Source organism: Oenanthe melanoleuca, chromosome 8 (assembly GCF_029582105.1).
Source record: "Oenanthe melanoleuca isolate GR-GAL-2019-014 chromosome 8, OMel1.0, whole genome shotgun sequence".
Taxonomy (NCBI): Eukaryota; Metazoa; Chordata; class Aves; order Passeriformes; family Muscicapidae; genus Oenanthe; species Oenanthe melanoleuca.
The window spans coordinates 17,179,135-17,204,536 of record NC_079342.1 but is presented as its reverse complement, the minus strand read 5'-3'; the positions used below and the strand labels follow the sequence as shown (position 1 = coordinate 17,204,536).

The following is a 25,402-nucleotide window of genomic DNA, read 5'->3' as shown; positions in this document are numbered from 1 at the left end:
TGACACCTTTCTTCATCCCATACTGTTTTAGCTGCAACCAGTGCAATGATTTTGTCCTTTAATTTATTCTAATGCTTGTCAAATGACTGAAATCAGGTTCCCAGCATTTTAGCCACTCAGATTCATTCACTCTTCCCCTTCTTAAAGGCAAGTCTACATTCTCTGGTGATATACTCTGCTCTAACTTCCTACAGGACTTCAACCTAGAGTGCCAGCTCAGCCAGAACTCTGTGATGGAGATTACCTTTGTTTTGCTGCTGACAGTGAATATTAGCCAAACCTGTCCTTTTTCTTGATTGATACTTTCTCTCAAGTTTTCACTTGCTTCCAGATATTTCTGGTTTAGTGCGAAACAAAAAGCAGTTGAGCTTTTACATTTCCTTAGGTCTATATTCCACTGCTCTTGTTTCTGGATGTAGAAGGCATCACACAGATATCCAGGAGACTGTTGCACCAGACTGTATGTAACACTTAAAATCCCCTGCTCCACTGTTCCGCTGCTGCTTTTGCATCACACTGATTCTTTTCCTTTATAACATCTCCTGAAAATCCTCCTCTCTACACTGCACTATCTCTTCCTCAGTATGCAAGTGCTGCCAAAAGACTAACACAACACAGAGCAAATCCCTCTCAGCTGCAGGGAGAATAAGCTTATCTGACCACTGACCCAGCAATAAATAGCCACTTGCCTTTCATTTACTCTTTTTCAGATTAGCTCCCTTTGATTTCACTTACTCAAGAGAGGACTAAGCAAGGATCCCAGTACCTGGCCTGGAATCCGTGGTCCATCAGGTCCAAGCTGCTCCAGGCGCCTGAAGGAATTCAGAAGGTCTCATTACCCACCTGTGACTGTACCAAGGACACAGTTTCCATCAACAGCCACAGACAAAGGAACATCAGAGTGCAGAGATCAGCCCATTTTTTTGAGAAATGTGTCAACCTCCACAGTAGTTGTGTTCTTTAGCAGAAAGCTTCCATTTTCCTTTTCTCCATCCTGAGGTCAGACTCCTGACTGTAACCACTGGTTTTCAATAGGGATGAAGTCTTGCAGATGGACATGAGAGATAAGGAATAAGCAGCAGTGGCACACAGAGCTCTCAGGCCATGCAAGTGCCTCTAGATAAATCCAGGAAAGGAAGAAACTCCCCCTTTTTCCAGAATACCAGCAGAGAGAGAAACAAACTCTTGACACACAGAGAGCACTGGGCAGGCATTTGTTATTTTGAACTTACCACAGACTGATGTAAATACCAACACCCACTACCAGCACAAACAGATGCCTGTGTGCTGTTCCCATAGCACTGCTACTCCTCCAGTGGGTCATTCCTATCTAAGGGACAGCACTTTCTGCACTGGTTTCCTCTAGAAAAAGCAGCTGTATGAGCCACCTGCTTGCAGCTAAAGCCAGTGACAGCAAGACTTCAGCCTCAAGTAGACAGAAATTAGACTAGAGCACAAGAGAGCACAAGACAGATGTTTTCCAGTCACCTGGGTTGCATCCTAAAGTACTCAATGAACTGGCTCAGCAGCCTCAAGAACTTGCATTGATTCCCTTTGGGAACTTGTGTAGAACAGGTAGGAGGTCAAAGGATTGAAAATGGACAAAAGTAGTGCCTAGCCTTAATATGGAAAAAAAGGGAAGAGACTTGAATTATGATTTCAATTCCCAGAATAGCAGGATTAATTATTTGTAATTATTGAAAAAAAAAACCAGACTGAGTAGAACCTAGGTGGATTTGTCAAGAGTGAATCATTAAAAAAAAAATTCTTCACACAGACAAAAAAATTATCATAGGGGAGAAGCAAGACATGAACTGGAATTCAGCAAAGCTTCTGACAGATCACTTTCACAAACATGTCAAAAACATTATTGATGGTACAACTGTGATACAAGCTCAGATGTGGCCAAAAAACTATCCAGGAGGCTCAGTGAGCTCACTCTAGGAATGGACGGATGTTAATACTTTGGGGGTCTGCCTAGGAACCAACATTGTTTAGTGTTTTCATTATCAACCTGGATGATGAAGTAAAAAGTTATTTTTTTAGTTTATTTAAAGAAGTTTATTAAATTGCAGAGGACGTGAATCTGGAAAGAATGGCAGGTATGCTGGGAAGCTCTGCCAAAGGAACTTGGCAAAGTGGAGGAGTGTTCTGGAAGAAAGGATCAGTAGGGACAAGTGCACAGTGCTGCTCTTTGGCACGAGGAGCCAATGGCACAAGCACAGGGTGTGGAGCAGAGGAAGTGGCTGCTCTCCAATTTTTCTGAGACCTGGAGTCTGCAGGAACCCAACACTCACCTTCAGTTCCATGCCATTGTGGAAAAGGCCATTGAAACAGTGGATGCACAAAGAATGAGAACTGTGAGGTTAATGAATTATCTATTTGCTCCTCCTTTTTGTTGTAGTCTGTACATTTCTGGGCACTTTAAGAAAAAGATGAATTAACTACAAGCATTCAAAAGAGCAACAGGGATTAAGAGATCTAGAAAACATCACCTAAAAGAACTGAAAAAACCTCAGGGTGTTTATTCTGAAGAACTGAAGGATCAGGAGCCAATCACAAGAACACAATGCTCAAGTTCTTTCTGCTCTCTGCCAAGCTGGGCATTGAAGCATTCAGTTAAGAGAACTGAACCACTCTCCCCAGTCTAGGAGGTTTTAACAACTATTTCTGCATCTTTCCAAGAGCAGTGGATATCACCCAAGAATTCAGTGATGATGACTTGACTGCAAGCATCAAGTGGAAATTCAATTTGCTTTGAAGTAAACCAACCCATCCCTTGGATTCAGCTTCAAGCTAAACACTAGAAGTCCCTGCAATTGCATTTGAATTACAGGGCACTGACAGAGCCAGGACTTTCCCTTTCCCTGAATGAGGAACAAGAGCCTGACATAAAGCAAAGAAAATGACTTTTAACTCAATTATTCATGTTACGAAAGCCCACTTGTGCTTGCCCACAGGCTGACAGGTAACTTCATCTGTCTGGTAGCAAGAAAATAATTGCAAGTTGGTGCCAGTGTTAGACAAGAGCAAAGTATGAGCCCTTAAGGCCCTCTCTGTAACAACCATACACAATTATATTCCCAGACTGTTTAATTCTGTATGTGGTGAACTGCCAACCTCCTCTCTGTCTCTACGCACTTGATATAATATGCCATCTCCTGAATGCTAATCCATTTGTCTTCTTATTTGTTGAGAAGTCATTAAACAACATTTGAAAACAGATATATAAGATTAGCAAAACAAGAACTATATCCATTATTTATTTGAGATTTCCTGACAGAAGAGCCATCCACTGAATGAGAAGTCATTGATCACAACCTGATTCCATTTTGGGTAGGTAAGTTAAAGAGAGCAACTCTGACTATTAACAGGTCCATGGTGCTTCAGAAGGGCACTCATGCAAATGATGGGGTGAAATTTTTACATGGGGGAAGCAGTGTATCCACCACTTCAGTGTTTTAAAATGACACTTTGTTCTGGATGATACTTTAACCAAACACAAATCATGAATCTCAGTGACTGAGGAAAATATAATGCCCTGTGCTATTCAGGAGGTCACATTAATTCTGACTGTAGCCTTTCCAGCAAGTTGTGCTGATGCTGTCTCCTGCCTTTCTGTGACATCACATCTTGTCCCCAAACTCCCATTTCTTCCCGTTCTCATTGCTCTTTTCCTTCCTCTGCTCTTAAATCCTGAGAGTCTATAAAATCCGTGCAAAAGCTGGTCCTTTTAAATACTCTTTAAGATGACTAAAATTTAATTTAATTGTTCGTAGTACACACTAACAATCTAGAACAGCAAGCCTCACCTGTGATGCAACACAGATTACAGAGAGATGTCTTTATAAAACATATTTAATTAAAGCTGAAGTCCATGTAGGCAGAGAAAGTCTTCACTTAAGTGCAGCAGGACAGTGGAACTCTCCTCAGACCAAAATGTGGCAGATATGATGCTGATATGATGTCTGCCCATTGTTACTAATTAGGTGACCTTCACAGTGCCAGCTGACAGCATTCTTACCACTTTCTCCTTGTAAACAATGTATTTCAGCCACTTGAAATCCTGCCATTTGAATCCTGCCAGGACAAACAGGGAATCCTTCTCATACTGCTCCATTTTCTGGATTGCACCTTCAGGGTATGTGATCCGGAGTGTTGTCTTGCCACCCACATCTTTTTCAAAGCCCTTCACTGGAGCTGAGTTCAGCCTGCAGAGCAAGCAGAGAAGACAATGTCACAGATTCCTACTCACACTCAGATCCCCACTTACCCTCCTGTGTGCTGGATGACACAGCAATCACTGCTGGGCAAGAGCTCCCTGTAGCTGCTGCTACAGAAGCAAATGTTAATTCTCCCAGTTCTTCATCACAAACATTTATGGAGGTTTGTACCAAGTGACAACAGCTTAATTAGAAGCTACATAAATTCTATCATTGAATATAAAGCAAACCATTCCTACATATCAACTCCTGTGATTTAAATAGGTTGGAGGCTTTGGAGAAGAAAAGTGAAAAATATTATCCTTGCAAATTTAGAGTAACAAACTAAACATTAATATTTTAATGGCTTTTTGCTCCTGTGATGCATTAGTTGAGTTCTTCAAAGCTGTGCTGAAAGAGATGATGCAGCTCCTCATCAGTTTAAACAAAAAAGAAGTTTCAGAGTGTTCTTCTGTCTATGTTCACTGATTACATATGGAGATATCAACTCCTAACCTTGGCACCATAAAGATCCTTTCAGATACCACTCAAGTATCACCATCAGGTGAATCCCTATCTGGTTCTAACCAGGAATTTCTGATACACATTCATTTTTGCCTAATCTGCAGTCTATTCTAAGGAGGCATTTCAGAGCACTGATGACTGACTGGTGCAAGAAGTCCTGCCAGGTAAATAGTGTGACAGCTGGGAATAACATCTGTACTGAAATCTGATAATGTCTAGTTAAAGAAAAACAGTATCTCACTCCAAGCTCTTTTAGAACTTTTTTAGACAAAGCTGAATTGGACTACCTTCACTGCAAAGAACAAAATTTCTTGCTGCAATTAGCAATCCTCACATGGTAACACATGAGACATCAAAGAACTCCACATATTGCTGGATCATTCCTTTGTCCACAAATGTACCACAGTTTTTTATTTAAAATTCACTCCCTAGGTCCCAAATACCATCCTTCAAAGGATGAAAAAGGATGTTATAATACATGGGACTTCCCCAGCTTCCACAGGAATAAAGCAAGCGGTTGGATACATATCCAAGCACCTGGCTTCATTTAACCTTTACAGTTGACTTCTTTCTCCTTTATCCATCCCACCAACAGCACAGGTGCTCAGCTGCCCTCTTATCCTCTCAGCTTGCAAACTGACATAGATTTACTGATGTGGAGAGAAAAAGTTGAACTTTTCCTTTGGAAATTAAATAGTGGCCTTTCTGATGTAAATCTTAGTGGGTGGCTTAGTCCAGATGGATTGAAACTGTTCTTTTGCTATTTTTGAACAATCTGAGCCCAAGGAAAGGCTACAAACTCCATTTTAATTCAGCTGAAATAACTACAAGTCATCCGACTATGACGAGGAGTAAGAGCTCTTTGTTAACAACTGACAGTGGGATGAACTGTGAGAAGGGCTGTAAAAATTTTGTCCTGTTCTGAACAGCCATCCCTCTGTCCAGCATACTGATGGAGAAGCAGGGAACCATTCACAGGAACCCAAGACTGAAAGGGATCTTCTTGTTTTTTTGTCCAGAGCTACAGGATATTTATTTCTCTCTGTATGTCCTATTCTTTCCTTACACCTGGAAGAGAATAGAGACCATGCTAAATAATACCTGCCTTAAATTCTTTTATTAATCCCTTTCTTTCTTCTACCTTTAGCTAAGAATTTGATATTTGCCATGATGTCATAAAGATGATCAAAATTGAGAGAGATTATATCAGACACATTTCATTTTATTAAATCAGTTATTTAAGAAAAAAAAAGAACATAGGCTATGCTAAACCAATCTTATAAACTTACATTGCAGTTTATCCCACTTTTATTATTTACCTTCATAATATTTTGTAACTCATGACTCAAAACCTAAAGGAAAGCTCTGCTTTTGTTTTTTCAAGTCAGACTAATGGGTCTGTAGCTCCCTAGAGCACATCCTCCCTCCCTCCCTCCTACACACACTCTCTCACTCTCCATTAGTATAGGTATTATGTTTGTTAATCTCCAGTCACCCAGAACACCTCCTTGACTTGACAGATTTATTACTAAGAGGTATGACTAGACCTGTGATTTCACATATCAGCACGTTTTTCAAGCATTCTGAGATGGCGACGATCCAGGTCCTCAGCAAAAGCAAGAAGCTCTAACTCTGACTGTGGTCCTTTGCACTCCCACCAGTCTGCTTCTGCTGCCTTATGCAGCATTGTCATCTGCAGTGACACAGAGCCAAAGGATTGCCAGTTTCTAGGGCACACTTACAGTTTAGTCACTGCTGGGTCCACTCTCATAGACCCTCCCAGCTTCCTAAAACCCCATGCTACACCATTCTTAGTCCTGCCCATCCTAACTGTGAGGCAGTTCCTGGGGAATGCAACATGTGTATGACCAATAATACTCTCCTGAGCTACCATAGGGATATATCTGGGAGCAGATCCAACAGTGTGAATTACTGCTTCACCACCTAAGGGCATCACAAAAGCAGCAGCTTTTAGAAAGGACTATGAATGGAAGGTTCAAGTGATATCATACAAGAGACCACATCCCCGAGAAGCTGTGGAAAACAGAAAGCTTGAGGAATGCCTTTACCCTTTGATGTGATCATCATTTATAACAAATCTTTTTAGGCTCATCTCTATTTTTATCCTTCCTGTAAGTAAATGCTTCCATACAAAGGGATACTGTCACTAGCAGAGGTTAAAATATAGCAAGTGAATTGATACAGAAACTGAATATGTGACAAGAACTGTAATGCCAAAGACTCACCGGACAACAACATCATAGTCATCAATTTTTAACCCCAATGACTTGTTTGCAAGTACTCCACCATTTCCCACAATAATACATCGCCGGCAGCTGAGACTGTGGAAGAAACAGAGAGAAGTGATTTTTGTAACAGAACTTCAAGCACACAAAGAGCACATATTTAGTCTGCATGCATCTGAGAACTACAGGAAACCTCTGTAAACATTAAGAAGTAAGAGGGGGACAGAGATACACTTGATCCCCAGCTCCCCTCGCCATGCCCGGGCAGTACACGTGATAAACTGCTTTCAACACCTCGCACCACGTGTGGCCTAATGAGATGAGCTGTCAGGACAAGCAGATCCTCTCCCCCCACACCCCTGCTATGATGGGCTTGAATCAAACCCATCTGTTTACTTGAACCATCTCATAATTCATTCAGCACTTAAATAACAATAAACCAAAGGCTTAGTGAGGAAGTCTTCTCTCCAAGCAGTTTTATGAGTGCAGGCAGATCTTGCCAGGTTATCTGGGGTGTGCTCACCTTGCTGAGAGCAAAATTGCTGCTGTTATTGTGAGACTTCAAGAGACAGAAAAACATTAAACCAAGAGAAGAAAAGACACCCCCCCATGCCTGTCAAGTAGAAAACATATATGGAGACACAATAGGTGAGGAAAGGGAAGGAAAATAACCTTAATTAACAAAGAAACAGGAAAGAGAAGGGAGAGAACAGTTTCTCGTGGAACCTCGAGTCACGAGAACTCTCTGCAGCAGATGTTAAAAAGCGATTTTGTTTTGAAGACAGAGAAAGGACTTCTTTCCAGCCATCTAATCCCAAATGCAGCTGGCTCTTCTGGCAATGTGCCTCCATCTCTGGTAGTTCACTGAAGGAATACGTGTCTGCAGAGCCTTTTTCGGAAAGGGTCCAAGGCAATCAGTTGTTTGGAGCAGATCCCTGGACTAGGCTGCCTTCCTAGTCCCAGGCACTGTCAACTGGCTGCTTCTAGGCTGTCCTCTCTGTGAAAGGTCTAAAGAACCAGCATGAGGAAAGCCATGCTTATGTGGGGACCCTTTTTGCAGTGCAGGGCTGGAGTGCACTCAAAAGACTCAGCTAAACCACTGAAGGTCACTCTGCTGACAGAGTTGCTGGCTGGAGACACGTGCAGAATTAACAGCACCAAGAAATGCTCAGGAACAGCTTACCCTGACCAGATAAAGTTCCACTGCAGATCTGAGCCTTTCCAAAAGAAAAAACTTCCTCATGCAAATGGACATATTAGCCCAGTGTCCCCAAGGGCTGAAGAAGCGTGTGTGTTTGTGATAACCAAATCACAATAGAGAAAGAATTTTATAGATGATAGCATAGCAAAAAAACACAAAAAACCCAGTTCTGGCAACAAGGAGAAATCAGACACAAGCTCTGGTTCAAGCAGTATATTGACAAAGAAGGAAGGGAGGGTCAGCCCCAAGTACATCAAAATGAGTGACAAACATGGTAACAGCTTTGTCAAAACCTTAAAGGGAAAGGTGCTGCAGGAGGGAGAAAGAGACATAGAACAGTTCTGGCCAAGTGATATTTCAGAAGGAAATACACTCTTTTGATGATTATGACAGGAATGTTTGACCCTCTAAACAAGACTGCTGGGTGCTGACTGCACCTTCTCTACTCAGCTGTCTCTCAGCTATGGCTTCTTTTGAATTTTCTGTTTTGAAAAATACTGTGCTGAAATCCAAAGGCTGCAAGCTCCAGGCATTCCACTCTATCCTCTTCCCACTTACTGTTAGGATGTTCTTACCAATTCTGAATATAGATCTGTTTGTTTCAACCTCAAACCACTTAAATGTTTTCTTCACTTTTCTGCTAAATTAAAGCACCATCTACTGTCAGTAGTCCCTTCCACATCTGCATGAGATCCCCTTACTGAGAAAGCACTGTGTATAAACATTTGCCTCTCACAGGACAGACTGGTGAGCATGAGCTGCTCCACATGTGATAAAAGAACCAGTTCCACCAGCCAAAGCTGTTCCAGCAGCTTTCATGGCCCTGATCCCACACAGGACTCATAGACTGATCAAACCCCACTCCTAATCTTCTATTGACCATACAAACTGGAGTGACATCTCATCACATCTCGCACAGTATGCCAGCTCTTCTAGGTCTTGAGTCACACATGCAGAACCTCCCTGGAAAATTCTCAGCTTCTCCCCAGATCTCCAAAGTACTGATTCTGGAAGACCAGCATGCAGAGGTAATGCTGCTCAAGGCAGAATGTCTTTTACATAGAGGTTTTACTTACAACATTCCAATCCCCCTCTAACAGTCATTGGTTTGTAGAACATAACCCTCATCTTGTCAACATGAGCTGCATTGTTACCTCTGTGATGCCTGATTTTTGATTTGGCTCCAGTGAAGGATGCAACAAAATAGTCAAGACTGACTTGGCCCTCCTGCTTGTTACTTTCCAGTCTTTGGTTCTGGCAAATTTTCCTAGTGGAATTTCATATTTACTCCAGATGGGTTTTAGTCCCTGTGAACACCTGTCAGCATGGTTACACTAATCACTAAAGGATTAATTCTCAGCTCTGACAATAACTTTTTAAAGCTGTGCAAAATGTCCTATTCCTAAAAAAGATACCTCTAAATTGTATAGTATAGAATCAGAACATAATGGACTGAGACAAATAACTAATGTATATCTCTAAAAGTTTACCTTTATCATTCAAGCTTCTAGTTCATCTAAAATATATATCTTCTACATGGCAAGATTTTATTTCCACAAACCCAAAGTAACATTACATTAGCTATGCTGCCATCCTGGCTCTGTTCTCTGCAGGATTTTTCCTGCAAAACCAGACTAATCAACTTACAGCTACCATATTTCTCCAGGAACAGCACATTTGCTGTTCTATGCAAGAAGGGCTAAAAAGCAAACAGTAATAACAAAAACAATTCTTTATTTAACTCTTTAAACACTCTTCAGTACTTACTGACTTTAAAAGATATATAATTGTCATTTATTATCCTTGTAGCTACTAATAAAAAAATCAAAAAGTATTTAATTGTTGCTGTAAAATAAGACATCTTTCTATCTTTACCCCTAAAAATTAAACAAATAACTGAATGGTTCTGCCTTTACTCATTGTAATTGATAGGTTAATCACTTTTGCCTAGCTTCATGTCTGAACCACTCTTCTACCCTTGTGGTTCTGACATATTTAAATGCATTTTCCTTTTTCCTTAAGTCTGCAGATAAGATTTTTCATTAGTAACTTTCTGACCCTAAGGTCTCATCTTTGATCTTCTAACAGCTTAAATTTCTTTCAAATGTACTCTGTCTACTGATTGTGCCTGAGCATGGGAAACCTGCACAGTCATTGCTGGCTCCAGGCAAGTTTCTGGGTGAAGAAATACACAGTGCAAGCAGCATCAGTTACAGCTCAATTGTTTCTCCACAAAGAAGTGTGCAAACACCTTTGTGCTTGTTTACACAGTATGTCAAAGCCCTATTTCTTTTCCAGAAGAGCTCAAGGACTGAACACATCAGACACAGCCCATGTTTCAGTTTGCTACCAGGGTGGTATGAAAGATGGCCATGGACTTCCCACAGCAGATACTCCCTAAATCCCTAAGCTGGGAGCTGCAGCCAGATGTACAGACTCTTGACACAGATACTCCAAGGTTCAGCTCATCTACACGAAAAGCAGGATTTTCTTGAACAATACAGAACTGTAAACACATGTATGTGTTGTAGCAATTCCTATTTCCTCTTCTCTCTTATCAAAGTCCTTTAGGGATTTGTCGGGGGAGAAAAACCACAAAGCCTTTCTTTATGCAAGTTTGGATCTGAAGGCTTTGAGGAAAGATATAACAGAAAAATTAAAAAATACATCTTTAAAGTAGCTGGTGCTTAAGGAAGCTTAACATATTTGATTTGGCTGCTGTTACTCAAATGGGTGCTATCAACCTGAACCAGAGGGACACAAACAACTCTTTTGTTCTATCAGACTTCTTTAGGTAATATATGCATTAGTAAAGATTGTGATAGTTATAAGCTCAAACTCTCAGTTTTCTTTCATTACTAGCTGGAGGCAATACAAAAGAGTCAGTTAGGTTTTTATATTTATGTCTTTTCATAGGAAATTTACATGTCACCACTACAAAGATGTAACCAAAAATCCACTGACGTCCAGCCAGCAGATGGGCTGTGGAATTATAAACCAAGCCCTGATCCATTAGCAGAATGAGGGACAAGCCATTGGAGGAACCACTAAATCAAGCAATGAAAATGTCAGCAACGTAAGCAGGCCTGGAAAAGCCAATGGAGGGCAAGAAGCTTCAAAGATGAGACCCACTGACATCTGTGTTAGGGAGAAAGACATGCCAACTCAGAAGGAAGAGTTCAGTGGTTCTAGAGAAAGTCCCCTGAACCTCCAAACCTTTCCAGACAAGCTCAGAGTGAGTTGTAAGTACTCTCCTGAACATCACTGCACTTTACCTACCCCGTGCCTGCAGCAGGAGCAGGTTACTATTCAACACAACGGGGCTGAATAAGGATTTATGAGGCAAGCAGGGCACCATGTACACAGTGTTACAGGTGTGAACCACAGCCTTTGTTCACATGCCCTCCAGCTGCTGCTAGTTAGAACACAAGGGAGGGATTAGCTGGAGTGAGTTGGCAGAGCTGCTGTGGGATGATGAAAAGTGCACGCATACCTGGAAGGATCACGTTTGCCTCATTTCAGCACCATGTCAGTACATTGTGTCAGGAAAGGTGCATCAGGACGCCCTTTAGCACAGGAATAACCAAACAAATGAGTTAATTTCCAGGGCTTATGAGAGACAAGTGGCTGCAACTTCTGAAGGACCAGCTTTGTGAAGGAGGGCAGAAATGGAGAAGCTTGAGTAGGAACAAGACCAAAGGCTTGGTGCAGAGATCCTGCACCACACAACCCTAATCCTCTCCTTCCTTCCTATGCTCTCACGCACTGTCTGACCTCACCTTTCCTGCCTCTCCCACCCTTCCCCTGGGAAAGCTGCCTTCAGTGTATAGTTGCATGAACACTTATTCCAATGGGCTGGGCAGTGCTTACCCTCCCCACCCATCCCAGCCTCTGCCTCTCCTGCTGCCATCTCAGCTCTGTGCCCACACAACTCTTCAGTGGGAGGGGAGCTCTGGAGGTGAAGTCACTGGAATGACCTGGGTTGAGAGAAAAACTCGTAAACTGGAATAATCTCACTGATCCACTTTAAAGTCCCTTTTCAAACAATAGCAGCAGCACAAGGAGAAGGGCAGCAGCAGTAGCAAATATGGCTTCTGAGACTGGTTTTGCCAACAGGGAAAATGTTGGTGTAACTCCATTCTGAAAAGAGGGTGAACCTGGAGGCTTTTCCCTGCTTCTAGAATCAGCCCACTAGACTTCTGAGAGTCTAAAAGTGGGGGGTTCACAAGATCTCCCAAGCCCAACAATTCTTCCACAACAAGACATTTTTTCTCAGTCCTTTATCATAGAACTGAGAATTATTTGGGTTGCAAGGGACCTTTCAAGGTCCTCTAAGTCAGGCTTTCTCCAGTTGCTTCAAGGTGTTGAGCTAAGGGCAGAGGTCTGGACTTTCTCCTTGACCAGTGAGCAGGAAGGGAGTAGCTAAACTCAAGGTTCTGCCCTGGCACAATGGTGCTGCCATGGGGAGGAACTGTTAGGATCTGCTTGGAGCTTGAAACAAGATGAGAAAGGAGCTAACCTTCCTCCACCAGTCTTCACCAACTTTCTAAGAATCCAAAATGTCAGATACCCATTGCTGCCAGCACTGGAATACAGTGATGACCACAGCTGAAGAACATTTCTGGAATGATACCCAAGTCTTCACCCGTGCCCTACTCACTAAGCTGCTTTACCAGAGCAGCACTATGGCAGCCTTAACACCTCCTGCAGCTCCCAAGCTCCTTCTCCTAGTAACTCCTCTGTTGCAACTCCATCCATCTCCTCCTTTAGACTCTCACTTTGCAGCTTGCTATCACAAGCCTTCTTGAGTCCTTTTCTCTCACACACACTTCTTTTTTTACCCTTCCTAAGACCTGCTCACTTGGAAGGGCTTTGGGAGGTCTTTGACTGTGATGTATATGTACTACACAACCAACATCCACTGATATGGATTTATCACAATTCCCAAGGAAACAGTACTTCCCCAGATATCTGCATGTTTATACACCACCAAACCACCTTACTACAATATTACAGAAATAAATGTCTAGCCTGTTCCTGAGGTCTCATTTGCACTTGGTATCTCAGGGATTTTACATACATTTCATAGGGCCTGAGTGTTAAAAAAGCCTGAAACATTCTACTTCTCACAAAAGAGGTGAGCAGCAAGGGTCACAATTACATTAACCTTCACTGCAAGAATCTTCCACCTGCCCTCTGTCATTAACACTAATTTCACATGAACAACCTTCTGAAAGAGTCTATATGTGGATTTTTCAACAGATTAAAATCTTAACTCTCCAACCAGAACTGAGATAAACCCCAGATGGATGAGACTCAGTTGTGTGCAAAATCTCTAAGAAGGTAATTTGTAAAATGGTTTTACCTTCTGGACATAATTTCTCAAATTAATCCAAAGTCTGAAGGCTAAGCCTATCTGGCACTGAGGCAAGGCAAACTTCAAAGAAACATAAATTAACACATAGACTGTGCAAGACTAAGAATAGGCTTTCACACAGAGAGTAACTCCCAACTGCAGCAGGCAAGCTCTACAATCAGTACGAGAGATGTGGAGACCTACAGAAAGGCTGGAAAAGCTTAAGAATTTTGTCATGAAAAGTGGGCAGAAGGGGAGCTGGGCCAGGAAGTAAAACCCATGTGTTTGGAAAGCAGGAACTGCATTGTCAGCCTGGGTCAAGCACCACTGGAAAGAAGTATTACCAGGACTTCAAAAAGAGCTCGTGTCCCAGAGTAAAAACCTCTGACAGCTTCTGAAAAAAACTACCCCTGATCCAGGAAGTGGCACTAAACCAAACCTGCAGGACAAATGGGAGGAATGGCAGAAAAGCAAGGACAGGAAGGACTGAAGGACTATCATTGGGAAGCTGATAGTAAACATGTCACTGAGTTTCAGAAACAACCTCTACAACAAATCTGAAGAATTAAAGCAGCTTCTTCTAAAGGCATCAATGCAAATACCACAGGACTCAGGAGACTGGTATCCTGTTCATCCTAGCACAGGCTTGGCCAACACAACCAGACATTCCTACTTTGAGAGTGAGGTATTAGTGAAAAACATTGTTGAAATACACCAGTTCCTTCTTTCCTTCTAAAGTTTCTTGTGATCCTGTTGCTTTGTCAGAAAGGCTGGAAAAGAGCAAAGTGTTTATTGAAAACCTGCTATTTACTTACTTGAAAATGGGGCAAGAGGATGTCTTGTAACAACATATGAAACAAACGATTAGGAAATAGTCAAAAGATAAATGCTTTTTTCTACTTATGTTTGACTTAACAGAGGTCTCCAGAGTCTACAGATTTACTATAAAGAGGATTCAGTTTTCAGCTCCTGATTTACTCACCCACATCCAAATGCATTGGCAATAATTTCTGGCAAAAAACGTCTAACAAAATTTATTTAGGACATATGGAAAAGAATCACTTCTACTCCTTCTGAAGGTCTCCTCTTACCTGTCAAGAGCTGGAGTTAGACGATAATCTTTGGTTGCTGACAGGATGGCTTTGATCAGATTATCTGGGGAGAAAGGAAGAAGACATTAGGAAAAAGTTCTCACTTCTAATGGCAATGAGAAACAATGTGGTGTAAAGCATCTGAAGCAGTTACTTGAAGGAACTGAAAGGCTCTCATTAGGAATGAACACTAAGTTGAATATTCCTATTTTCTCTGGACAATGACCTTCACACACAGAGCCTGTAAAGACATGTTAAGTGCCAAATTCTGATGCAGTGTGTAATTGCCTTGCACGGAGAGTGTCACAGGGAACAAGCACTGTACATTTCATAGCAGTGATTTCATATCCACTGCCCTGAGATGGCACTTTCACAAACACTTCAGACATGAAAAGACCAGCATCACTGTCACTGCTTGCCTTCAGAAAAGCTTTTATGTAGCTGATGGTGAACTGGATGCAGGAACAGAACCGGGTTAAAACAGATGCTTTTTATTCTGCAGGTTACTTTCAGTTTAGGTTCCTCAGTCTGTCTTTCTTCAATTAAAGCATCATAATTGCATAAAGAAATGCCCACGGAAACACAATTGCACTGATACCCTGTGAATGCTGCACATGATGTAAGTAATGCAAGCATAGGCACACATACAAATTAAATGCATTAAATTGCAAAAGCACAACGATTACATATAAATAATTCTATCGGCTATGGAAACTTTGGAGTCTGCTTCCTTCTAGATTTTGTCATTTGTCCTCTCTTCCCTAGGGTGGTCCAAACTTCTTTACCATGGCCCAACCAGGGCCAAGAAGCAGTAAGGCTCTGACTAGTTTGTATTTAAAAATGTACCAGTAACTTCAGAATGCCTGTACTCTGTTCGACAAAAAGTCCTTCTGCCTCCAAATCCTGATTCGAATTGTGGTCTTAAGCAGATGCTTAAGAGGAGAACAAGACCAAGGCAAACAGATATATTTCCCTGAAATTCTCTGCTACTATTTAACTGTTTTCAAATCAGGGATTTCATATGTCAGATATGGCTTCTTTGCATCTGGTAACCTGCAATGATTTCTATTCCCTGAGCTCAGAATCCTCCTATATCCATATGGACAGTCAGTCACTTCCCTTTGCAATTTTGAATATGGCTTCTCTGAGCTTCATTTATACTGGAAAAGATTGTAAACAATTAATCCCCTTCCATCTTTGCTTGGGAGACTGCAAATAACTCTAATATACTTAAATACATCAGTCAACTAGTTCAAAAGTTCTTAGGAAACACAAGTCAAAATGAACAAATAAGTCTTATTTCTTTACAAAAGACTGGTACAGAAACATTAAGAAAACTGACAACAAGTGATTTTTCACCTCAAACTTGAACAGCTTTCCTGACAGACACTAATTACTGCAATCAGCACAGTTAGGGGAGACCCTTTCACATAAAGAATTCTGTTCTTCTCCACTGCATCCTTCCTCAGCAGCAACAGGACAAACGTTTTTGACATGGCAGAACTGACAGCACCTGCCAATCATTACAAGCTGGGGAGTGTGATTACTTTCAGATCATAGTTTGGAGTGGAGTAAGGGACGAGGCAATTTATAAGGGTAACACAACTTTGATAACAAAATAGTGGTGTTTAATTTTCCTTCATCTGAAGAATTCCTTCTGATGCATAGGCAGCAGGCTTCCCCTCCAACAGGAATGCTATTCTCCTAAATCTGCCTTAACAGCAGTAGGTTGCTGTGACCTCTAATGGCATCCTGCCACAATCCTCTCCTTGGCCTGCTTCACACCTTGGCTTTTGCTGGAGAGCATACTTTACTGATGTTGTTTTCCCACATTCTCAGAGAAGAGATCAAAGGATTGCATGTCAAGGGCTGCAACCTCCCATCTACCAAGCTATTGTTATGCCAGGTTTGCTCTACCACCCACAAGCTACACCCTGCACTACTTGGAGACATCTGATGGACTATTTTAGAAAGAACATTAAAAGAATGCAGTTGAGTGATACACTGAAATTATTCTGGTTTACTCATCTTGCCACATAATTAGCAATGCCTACTTAGTGAATGCTCAGTAATGAAATATAACTAGGAGGGAATTTGGCAGCATTTGGAATGGAGGTGCTTCCCAAACTAAACCAAAACAACAATATCGAGCATTCAGTACAGATTATGAATGGACAAATAGGAGACAGCTGTTCAGCAGACCCCACAGTCCAACAACACATGACATCCAAAAAGTTTGGAAGTTACACAATCTCAGTGTTACTATTCAAAACTGCTGAATGAAGCTCAATAAAGGACAAAGTACTGCACTGTCAAGTGTTCACCCACAGCAGGAATGAAGGTGGCACCAAGTTCATCTGGTCTAGCCCTCTTTTTGGAATCCAGGAGCAGCAGCTACAAGCCAGGAAAAGCTAATGGCTGAGGCAGGGGACAGGCACTAGATCTCTCTGGTTGAGCTGGAGCTCTACTCCACTGTTCTAAGGTCGGCACCTGCACCTTGATGCTGGCACTAGAATGGAAAGACAAGACCTCCTCCAGAAGGAGTTACTGTATTTTCTGTATTTTCCTGGGGAAGGGTTTGAAGGATCTACAGATGCTGCTGTGGCTGATCTGCAACCTTGCACAAGAACACAAAACAGTAAGAAACAATAAGAAGCCACCAGCAGGATTTTTTAATACAGCTGGGGCAAGGTGGAGGATCACTTGAAATCACCACTGCAAAGACTACAATCACAGATATCAGTGACCTGCAGGACACAAAGCAGGGCTCGCCTCCAGGCTGTGATTAAAGAAAATTTGCTACCAGGAAAGCAGGTGCATTATATAAAATCAATTGAGACATGCTCTCTCCAGGGTAGGAAGCAGAAGGGATGATGAGGACAGTCTGCCTTATACACTTATGTACTGAATGAAAATAATGGGTGCAAGTACATGTAACAAATACTATGAAGAAAAATTCCTTTCTGGTTCAAGTAACAGGATTTGGGCACAGCCACTACCTGGAAGGCAAGGACTGAAAGAAATTTTACAAGGAAAAAGAAAGGCCAAGCTGTCTAAATGAACACACATCAGCAGGGCAAGCAATCTACTGCAGTTTGCTGAAGTCATAGCCTGTTTATTTATTTTTTGTCATGGAGAATTTAGATCATTGGGGAGAGTGGGAGATTATTTAACCCATTCATCTATCAACCACTATGCATGCACTCTTACTATAAAAACAAAGCAAGAAGCCTCCATACATTTTTCTCCCATCTAGAGGAGGAGTTGACTACATTTATCTAAGAATCCTAAGTCATCTTGACGTATTCTATCAACTTTGCCTTATAACATCAGAAGATTCAAAAGCCAGCTCAGTACTGCATGATTTCTCTGAACACAAGTACATATTGACTTCAGGTTGACCCTGGAATTTTCAGACATTTGGAAAAACTAAATAGTTAGAAATTAGGCAGACAGTGACCACACAGTGAGAATCAGCCTAAGTCTCAATTCTAGCCTTTTTCTCTGTTATTTATGTGAAGGAATGGAGGAGACCTTCACTGTAAATGTCAACAACACTTAAAATTGTTGTTTCTAATGCAGAAACTTCTTGCTTGTATCACCAAAAAAAGATGGGAGGCCATTCCAGGCAACAGGGCTTACTGCAGGCATCTTGCAGAGTCTACCTTCTGCCTGCCCTGAAAGTAGGCAAATTGGGATGTCTGTGCACTCTCAAGTGGCCAAGAGAAGAGGCTGTAATTTTTCAAGTTGTGTACACCAGCTACCTTCCTCAAAACCCACATGGTCCTGCTGCCAGCAGTGTGTGAATACCCTGCCTCAGGGTCAGGGAGCAGCTGCTGCAGGGCTGTGCCTGCCCTGGGAGCTGTGGCCAGTGCCCATCTCCACAGGTGGTCACCCAGCTGCCACATCTCCAGCCAGCACTTCTGCAGGGTCCTGGGCATCAGCTCCAGCTTTTGGGAACAGACTGACTCAAGTGAGGTTGACTGTCATTCTGTAAAGTCTGCCAGGAGACTCTGCACATGGGTCCCTGTCCCATGATAACAGAATGCCACGTGTGTGTCAGCTTTGTGGGGAGAGTAAACTAAACACTACCAATGCTATGGATTAAACAAATCACAGTATTTACAAACAAGTTCCTAGCACAAGCCAGTGCATACACTTTTTTTCAATACACTACCCAAAAGTTCAGCTCTGTATAAAAGATCTCCTTCAGCATTTTTTTTACCTTAAGGTCTTGCTCCATATGGGAGCTGAGGAGTGACCTTTAACAGAAAAGTTTTTACATCTTTTGAGGAATGATCTTTACAGCAGGTCAAGGGAGGTGATTCTTCCACTCTACTTGATCCTAGTGAGGCTGCATCTGGAGTGCTGTGCCCAGTTCTGGGCTCCTCAGGACTGAAAATACAGAGCTCCTGGACCAAGTCCAGTGAAGGGCAACACAGATGATGAAGACACTGGAGCATCTCCCTTATGAGGAAATGCTGAGGGAGCTGGGCCTGTTCAGAGATGAAAAGAGAAGACTGAAAAAGGACATAATCAATATCTGTCAGTCTCTGAAGGGGGTGTCAGAGCATGGACCAGGTTCAGCTCAGTGGTGCCAAGCAATGATACAAGAGGAAACAGACAGAAACTGATTCCCAGGAAGTTCCCCCTGAATATGAGAAAAAACTTCTTTAATGTGCAGGTGACCAAGCACTGGGAGAGGCTGTCCAGAGGGGGTATGGGATCTCCCTCATTGGGGATATCCCAGAACCATCTGGACACAATCCTGTGCAAAGTGATTTGAGATGACCCTGCTTGGGCAGGAAGGCTGGATTAGATGATCCAGTGTGGTCCCTTCCAATGTGACTCATTCTGTGATTTGCCACCCTGGTGCCCAGCATGAGCCCATGGACCCAAGTCTCACCACATGTTCTACTCTCTCTTCCAGAAACACCATGTCCAGCTGTAGACATTGAACATTATCTGTACCTTTGTGAAGCTGGGAATCCAATGGTTACCACAGGTATTACAATGTGTCTGAAATTCCCTGCAACACTTCTTTTTATTATTGATCAGCTAACTTTAGGAGGTCAATGCAGAAGAAAGCAACGATGAAGAATTCCAGCATTTAGCAGCACATTGCAAACATGTGAACTGGCTCTCAAAACCAGCTAACTACAAACTGAGGAGTCTGTCCCCAGATCAAAATTCGTGTGTAAATACAGGACAGTGGTTTCTTCAGCCCACTAGCTATATTAGATTTTGGTGTTTTACTGGAGATACACTTCACTAACAACAGGGCTTAAAACTGCCACTCCTCACAAGATCTCCATTGATGATTTTTAACAGCATCAAGACAAGAGGCATATACTGTTGCCTAGACACAAAACAACAAAAAAAAGACTGAATGTGCATGGTATCCTCCCTAGCAATTTTAGAAGAACCTGGCATGCATTAAATGTAAGCTCCATTAAAACCCTTAAGGCCTTTTTTTATAACAAGATATAAATAAAATACATAACATTTGGACGCTTCATTTACATGGTCGTTTTGGAGCCTTTGGGGATTTTTTTTTCCCAAGCTTTTCTTCACAACCAAGAGTTTGTTTTTTAGAATACAAGCTTAGTTCCCAACATAATCCCAGGGCTTGAAAAGTTGGAACATTAATTTAAAAAACAATTATACAAAAACATTTTGCAATAACCATGCATTAACAATTTTAATCTAAACTCAAGTTCAATGCACAGGAAGCAATAAAGTCTGTAGAAAGAGGCAAATTCATGCCAAATAGAAACAGTCCTTGAAAGATTCACAGTGTGCTGGTTAAAGACAAGCAGGAAAATAAATACAGTTGTTATAGAGGGCTCTACATTTTTGATGACCCTTCACAGGTGCTGAGGCAATATCTTCAAGGCCAAAAAACTCAGTAACTACTACAGTGATTCCTAATTCTTCTGACCCTTGCAGAAGCATTAATAAATGGCACTTCAAAACACAACAGTCAGAGAAGATCTGCTCTTCTGTTAAGGAGGTAGAAGAGAAGAATAATGTTATATCCATGTTTCCATTGTAATCCAAGACTTCTGTGAAGAACTCCAGTATGGAGTCATCCAATTAACTGCAAACTTAGAGTTTGCATCTCCCTTCTCAGTGAGCTGGGCACAGACTATTCTTTAGGTACACTCAACAGCAAAGTGTGAGTTTTTACTGAAATAAGGAACTGTACTGTTGCACTTATATCATGAGAGCTCAAGAATGAGAAGGGATTTAACTTCAAAATTCACAACATAATTTCCCTTTAGAAGTTTCATTCCGTAATGAAAAGTTAACCCTCTACCTCTTCTGAAATGTTCAACTTTTTTTCCCCTTCAAACCACTCATTTCATTTCTTTAGGCTATAAAATCAGCTAAATTCCCTGGGGAAACATCAACATTTTTATATCTATATTCCCACGTGATAATGGAAGCTATTACCAATTTTGGTCAAATGCAAAATTCTAGTGGAATCTAGCTCAGAAATGTGCCTCCAGCTCAGGAAGAAACAACAATCTCGTTAATACCTACTCTGAACAGAACTAATGGCTATACATGGTTGTGCTTCTGCTCTTTTGTTAGAGGAGTAAGACCTGAAGAATGAAAGAATGCTTATAGTAGGAAAATCATCTGTACAACACAGTACCAGTAACAAAATGAGGAAAAGGTTGGAGAATTAAAGCATAGAATGCCGCTTTCAGACCTAGTCAAATGTAGCCAAGGTGTCTGGAAGTGCTACTTCAGTCTCTACAAAGAGCAAGATTAGGATAGAAAAGACCTACTTTTTTAATTTTTTTTTCTTGAATCAGCTGTAAATTTTAATTGTCATGTCCAACTGAATATGTTTTCTCAGAGATTAAGTATTGCTCATGCCAAGAAAGTCAGTGTAAAAGAAAAAGCTATGTAAGAAAAAAGCATGCATGAAAAGAGAGGAGATTTTCTCCCAATAACATTGTGATATGCCAACTTTTGCAGGCCTGAAAACTCAACATTTTCACTGGAGATGAATGACCTCTGCCCCATGAGACTACTGAACAACTGCTGAGCAGCACTGAACCATGGCTTTTCCCAGGAGCCCTGACACAAAAGAAAACATCCAAATAAAACCAAGTACAAGAACAGTTAATCATTGCACAATACATCCATTAGCATTGGTGGTCTGGACTAAGACTTAATTCCTTTGTCACCAGTTCCAGACATCCCTCCAGTACCAACTGAAAATACAAAGTCTCCTGGCCAGTAGTTCATATTACATCTGATAAAACTGTAACATTTCAAACATGTTCTTAATATTCTCTTACCACCACAGAGAAGAAATTGCTTCCTAGTGTCTTGATGGGAGGGAAATTCTGAGATGGTGACAACAGAATCACTCCCTAAGAAATAACTATCACCTTCAGAGACAAACTGATTCAGGGCCAACAAAGCAACCACTCTGCTCAAAACAACTGAGCAGGAACAAAGGGGCAAGAAGACCTATAATTACTGCTAAGCAGTGACACAATTACTGACTAAATGCATGGAAGAGATATTGCATTGATAATGTCTGTTTAGTTTTTTAGTGTATGCTGTGCCATATGTTTTCACTTAAGTTCAAGAAAAATCTGCAGCAACTCTCCCGTCCTCATTACACAGAGAGGATGCCAGATACTAGCTACTCTTTCTTATGAAAGCCTTTTATATTCTTCAAACCACATGTACTGAGAAATTCTATTAATAGTCAGGTATTTCTCCAGTCTTGTTTGTTGCCCTTCTCCAAATAACTCTTTCCTTTTGCTTTAGCTACAGAGGTAAATTTGGGGAGGAGGCCCTCTGGGATTAATAATCTTACACTATAAACAATTTTTCCATTGCTTATTCATTGGCAAATTTAACCCTGAGAGCAGTGCACATGCTAGAGCATCTCAGCAGCTATGTGGATAGCATGGGTGTATTCATACCTCCATAATTACACTGATACAAGCACTGCTAGAAAAGGTGCAAATCCAAAAGCAGAAATTTCAATTTATATTTAAAAAAAAAACCCTCCATGTGACTTGTTTAAGAGCCCAAGATTGCTGCAGTCTCCCTGCTCTTCACTGAAAAAAGTTGCAACAGACTTGGTGGGTGCTGGGAAAGAATTCCTACAAGCAAATTGTATCCTTGCAAATGGTGAAACATGGGAGGCACTCTAACATCCTAGTTAATGCCAAAACAATAGTCTGGGACACAGGAGGGTGCTGGGCAGCTGGGGCTGTCCCCTACAGGAACTCTTGACATTTGAAACATTTAGAGTTCCAACATCTTGTTACAGTTTGATCTTCTTGACAACTCTGAAAGTTGACCAATTCCATCATTCCTCACTTTGGCTATAAACACACCAGTAAACAAACTGGCAGCAGGGCATGGGCCCGCAGGTCCTGCTCCAGTCCATACTATTAAAGTGTTAGCATAGTCCCAGATGTGAGCGCCAGGGCCAACAAACATCCTCCTCTACAATTCTCACGCATTCACAGGCTAATACAGGCCAGTGACCTTTCATGATAGGAAGCCTGGACACAGCCACTCTATTTTTGAGGGGGGCAGGGAGTTAATCTGTTTGAACAATGAGCTCAACAGCGTTCACGACCACAGGACAACCACTTTATTTATTAATAGAGACAGAGTCATCGTTTCCAAACACTTAGAGTGGCCCATCCTGTTTCCAGATTCTGTCAAATCCCACAGTAGGAGACAACAAGTTTGGTGTGGCAGAAAATCTCAGTTTTTAAAAGTAAGTGCGGTCAAACATGACACCGGCCTGTCAACGTGGCCATTCCTCATTTAGAAAATCTTGATCCAGATTCTGAAATATAATCTCATAGGTTCACAGCCAGCTGCAGAAGTCACAGGGCAGAACCTAGAGCCACTGTTACATGAATGGCCAAACTAGATACTGGTAGTGACCACTTATGGTGTCAAAACATGATGACACCCCTTCATACCTATTATTTCCCCAATTCTCTGCACACAGAGGAAGCCAGAGTTTCCACAAGAGCTACAGACATCTGTGATGAATGCAACAACATCTTTAACCTGCTGGATCAGCTCCAACACTCCTGACATCTCTCACCTCTGCTTTTGTCCCAGGTTGCTGGGCACTGTGATCAAGTAATTAGGACCAATCCTTGGTCCAGATCTTTGGTGAACAGAACCAACAACTACAACATATACTAAAGCTCTTCCCATTTAAGACAGGTTAAGAAAAAGGTACAACAGCTGCTCTTAAGCTCCTCTCCATCTATTTTCAATACCTAGTTGATGACTCTCAGAACCACTGCTCAGAGAGAGTTTGCACAAGACTTCATACCACACCTCATCTCAGAAAGCCCTGCTCACGGAGCAGCAGGGCTGCCACCTGCTTACTCTGTGCCTCTCTCATGGCATGCAACTTCACTAAGGCTATTTACTGACAATAGCAGCAGTTTCCTATCTGACACAGGATGTGCAGTATTCCTACTGCAACAGGTCCATTTCACAACCAGCAGCATTCAGGGAAAGTTTAAAAACTTTCATATTCAGGACCATATTCGCCTTGAGGGCTTCTACACACAAATGTTCTTGCCAAGAATGGAGCACTTTGTCCATAAAACCTCCTTGCCTGGGCTAATGGCCAAATCAGAGAATAACCACTGGAGTGAAGAAGCAAGAAATCTTTCACAAAGAAACACTGTTAAACTTTCTATGTTGTACTGAGTACTTTTATGGATCTGGAGATAGGAGAACTGTCTTTACAATCAGATTTTCATGGAAGAAAATGAAAATCTCTGATGGACTGTGTCAAAATGATCAGCATACTGCCTTCTCCTTGATATGATACCCTTTAAAGAGCAGTAGTCCTGCCCTGAAAATTTCTGATCCATTTCTATTCTTTCACATGTAATTTATAGAGATGTGTTATTCCAAATGAATGCAGTGCAGTAGACAATACTCTTTAAAAGCTGCTTTCCCCTAAATATTGCAGGACTCATTCTTGCAATCTTGGAACTGTCCTTTCTTGGACCAGTAAACACAAAGTGATAGATAAAAAAGGACTTTGTTCACCTTTTTATCAGAGGCAAAGCAAAGCAAAACTTAGGTCAGAACAGAAACTTTAACAAGAGAAAATGGTGGATCAGCTTCCAAGCTGCTAAGAATCCCTTGATTTCATAACTGCAGCACTTTCAAACCACCACAGATTAGTTTCTAGAAGTCCTTTGGAACATGCAGCATTACTGAAAGTGAGCTCAGTCCTGAAGCTGTGATACAGAAAACGCAAACCCAAAAAGACCCAAACAAACAAAAGGTCATTTTGCCCTTGGAATAAATCACAGTGATTTAAAAGCAGCAGGTGATATTCACCAAAGTAAGGTGTTCCCATTACCATCTCAGCTGCCATCAGTGTCTCTAAACACCAACCACCTTTCCCAGCGTGATGCAGGTCGGAAATCCCAGCTGGGAGTGTCGAGGGCTGCCTAACACACAGAGCAGAGCTCCTGTGTCTGCTTCAACACAGCCACATCTCTCTACACTTTCCCAGCCACCCTGACTACTCCATTTCCCAGGCACATCCCAGCTCTGAGAGTCTTCACCTTGCACCAGCACGTGACTGAGCTCCACGCTGCCTGTCTGGATCATTTGTTTGGATATCATTAGATTGCCCTGACTGAAAGCCCTAATGAGGTGCTGATCCCATCACCCAGTCAGTCAGTCAGAGCCCAAATGCATCCCATGGGTCAGCCAGAAAAGACTGATGCAAGAATTCCAAG

The 25,402-nt window shown here is 41.8% G+C and overlaps 1 protein-coding gene across 12 annotated transcripts in view; it reads right to left on the bottom strand.

The window, feature by feature from the left end:
- Positions 1 to 25,402, bottom strand: part of ST3GAL3 (ST3 beta-galactoside alpha-2,3-sialyltransferase 3) — a 167,602-nt gene that overhangs the window by 42,117 nt on the left and 100,083 nt on the right. For all 12 annotated transcript variants that reach the window (XR_008841038.1, XM_056496999.1, XM_056497002.1 and 9 more), the window contains 3 exons: positions 14,622 to 14,685; positions 6,974 to 7,069; positions 4,025 to 4,211 (listed from right to left, as the gene is read on the bottom strand). Coding sequence is in view for 11 of the 12 variants with exons in the window: in XM_056496999.1 (XP_056352974.1) it covers positions 4,025 to 4,211; positions 6,974 to 7,069; positions 14,622 to 14,685 (347 nt within the window). In the remaining variant the exon portion in view is untranslated. The remainder of the gene's footprint in view (positions 1 to 4,024; positions 4,212 to 6,973; positions 7,070 to 14,621; positions 14,686 to 25,402) is intronic.